General features: G+C 59.2%; 1 protein-coding gene across 1 annotated transcript; it reads right to left on the reverse strand.

Moving 5' to 3' along the window:
- Positions 1 to 1,234: 1,234 nt before the first annotated feature.
- LOC123166410 (VQ motif-containing protein 22) lies at positions 1,235 to 2,124 on the reverse strand. Its single transcript, XM_044584207.1, has one exon. The coding sequence runs from the start codon at positions 2,043 to 2,045 to the stop codon at positions 1,422 to 1,424; it is 624 nt and encodes a 207-aa protein (XP_044440142.1). The 5' UTR covers positions 2,046 to 2,124; the 3' UTR covers positions 1,235 to 1,421.
- Positions 2,125 to 2,534: the final 410 nt, after the last annotated feature.

The raw sequence follows: 2,534 nt of genomic DNA on the forward strand, positions 1-2,534 counted from the left end.
GGCCTCCTCGAGGGCCACAATGTAGGACTCCTAATCCTCGCCCCTTCACCATGACCGATGGTGATGGTGGACCAGCGAGCGTGCGTGGTGCACGGGACGCATCCTTGAAGCACGACCGACAACGCTGGTCATGCTCAGTGGCGAACTACGCGTCCTAGTTCGGCGAATCCATCATGGACGCTGGGTCGCGGCGAAGGTCGTCCGGGAGTAGACACGATGATGGTGGATCTCCATCAGCTGCGTGCGGCCTGAGTCCGGCACGGTCGGCACCAGAACCCTATCGAGGTTGAGATGCCACCCGTGTGGCAGGTTCACGTTGGGCTACGACACCGGCACACCATGCTTCCAAAAGTGCCGGCAGTGGTGCACTGACACATAGAGGCAAAAGCACGACAGCCGACTCAAGATCGACTTATCTGTTATCATAAACTAGCCAGTTACCAATTGTATTGCCCAAAAGTAACAACCTAGTCACATATATAATGTACGCTTGTAACCATTGAGTAAATTGTACACAAGACCAAACAAAGAAGATTCAACGAGGCCATGGAACAACTCACATGCTCCAACCATAGGTCTAGTGGATGATCCTAATGATGAGTGAATGATCCTAATGACAAGCAGCTAGTGAGATGATGTTGCTCCTGTGATGATTGATGATGTCCTTGCTAGAGCTTGCTTACCACCTAGCAAGGTAGGAAGCGACGGCTGCAGATCGTATTAGAGTATATAGGTCATGAAATCTCTATCTATCAAAGTAAAACGACTCGTTGAACCCAATCAGAGCACCAATGAAAGGGCAATGACTGGACGCCATCCGTACTAGAGTCCAGACCTGGACGCCATCCATACTAGCGTCCAGACCTGGACGCAGTTAGCAATGGAGTCCATCCTGGACGCTGTTATTCCTAGCGTCCTTCCTATTTTTATAATTTTCACCAGCCCTTTACCAGTTTCGGAATTACAGAATTATCATTTACTATTAATAAAAAATTCGGCGCTCGCGCGCATGCAATTATGTCCCCCTACCGCCGGCGGGACCCACGTCCTCCTCCGCCGGCCAATCGATTCCGTCGGCAACGTAGCCCACGCCGTGGCCGCGAGACCTTGCTTGTAAAACAATCCATCCTTCCACCCACCGATCACTTCCCATCACTTTGACAGATGCAAGCCATCCATCCATCGGTTTCTCCCATTAATGAGCATCATAATCCGCACGAACCGCGCGCGAGAGTGACAAAATCACAGGCAAAATCCAAATATCCGTTCAAATATTTACATAGCTGCAGGTGATGGATGAACTACCCTGAACAAACAAGCCAAGAAATTCAAACACAAGCTCGATCGAACGCCAATTCATCTCCGTGTTTCTAAAATCTTTCACTCCGTGCATGTGACTTAGTTAATGATCACTCGATCGATCAGGCGAAGTAGCCATTGGCGCTGTTGTGAGCGGCGCGCGCCCCGGGCATCTGCGCCGCCTGCATGCTCTGCAGGAGCATCCGGTCCTCCGCCGCGCCGAGCCCGTGGGCGAACGCGTCGCCGCCGGAGAGGGAGTGCTGCAGGTGGTTCCCGTAGCCGAATGCCGCGCCGGTGTACTGCTGCCGCTGCTGGTGGAGGTGGTGGTCGAAGGACACGGCGGCCGCCGGCTGCTGCTGCGGCGCGAAGCCGTAGCCGGAGGCCCCGCCGAAGTTGATGACGGGAGCGCCGGAGAACGGGCCGGCGGGGGCCGAGGGGATGCCGGTGAACTGCTGCACCATGGCGCGGAAGTTGCTGGCGTCCGTGTTGAGCAGCGTCACTGGCGCGCGGCGCGACGCGCGGGCCCGCTTCCTCGCCGCCGGCTTGCCCGCCACCCGCGGGCCCAGGGCCCCGCCCGCCGCCCGGGACGGGCTCCCGTCGCCGGACCCCGCCGACGCCGGGCTCGTCGGCGTCGCGGAGGCGACGATCGTCGAGTCCGCCGCAGCGCCGCCCAGGCACGGAGCGTCGTAGCGGTACAGGTCGTCGGTCCAGTTGGCGAAGCTCGAGCCAGTGTCACTCATCGCCATGGCAGCGGGTCAGCCGGCCGGAGGAGAGTGCTCTGCTTTGCTCAGCCTCAGCTCTGCTTGCGTCTTTGGGAGCTACTAGGAAGAGCTCGACATCGGCGGAGCGGCGTCCGATTTATAGCGAAACGGAGCGCCACAGCGTCCACGAGCCGTCGGATCGACGAGGACGCGGGACGGACGGCCGGGATCGGCCGGCGCGTCGCGGTCTCGAAGGTGGCTCGTCTGACCGGCCCCGTGAGACGCTTTCCACCTTCCGGGAAGCGTCGTTGATCCGTCGTCCCCGCTAGGTCGCGGCCCACCAACCTGTGGACCCGCGCGCGCCACGTGCGCGCGTGCGCCCGGCTGGGCCCACTTCGCCGGAGCTCCGCCGCGCCGGAGGTCGTGATCGACGGAGCTTTTTTGTACTTTGCCGGGAACGATCGAAGGAACCTTCGGTGGAAACCGGGAAGAGGAACGGACAACGGATGGAGACGGCCGGCGAATCCGTTTTGG

Source organism: Triticum aestivum, chromosome 7D (genome assembly GCF_018294505.1).
Source record: "Triticum aestivum cultivar Chinese Spring chromosome 7D, IWGSC CS RefSeq v2.1, whole genome shotgun sequence".
Classification (NCBI taxonomy): Eukaryota; Viridiplantae; Streptophyta; class Magnoliopsida; order Poales; family Poaceae; genus Triticum; species Triticum aestivum.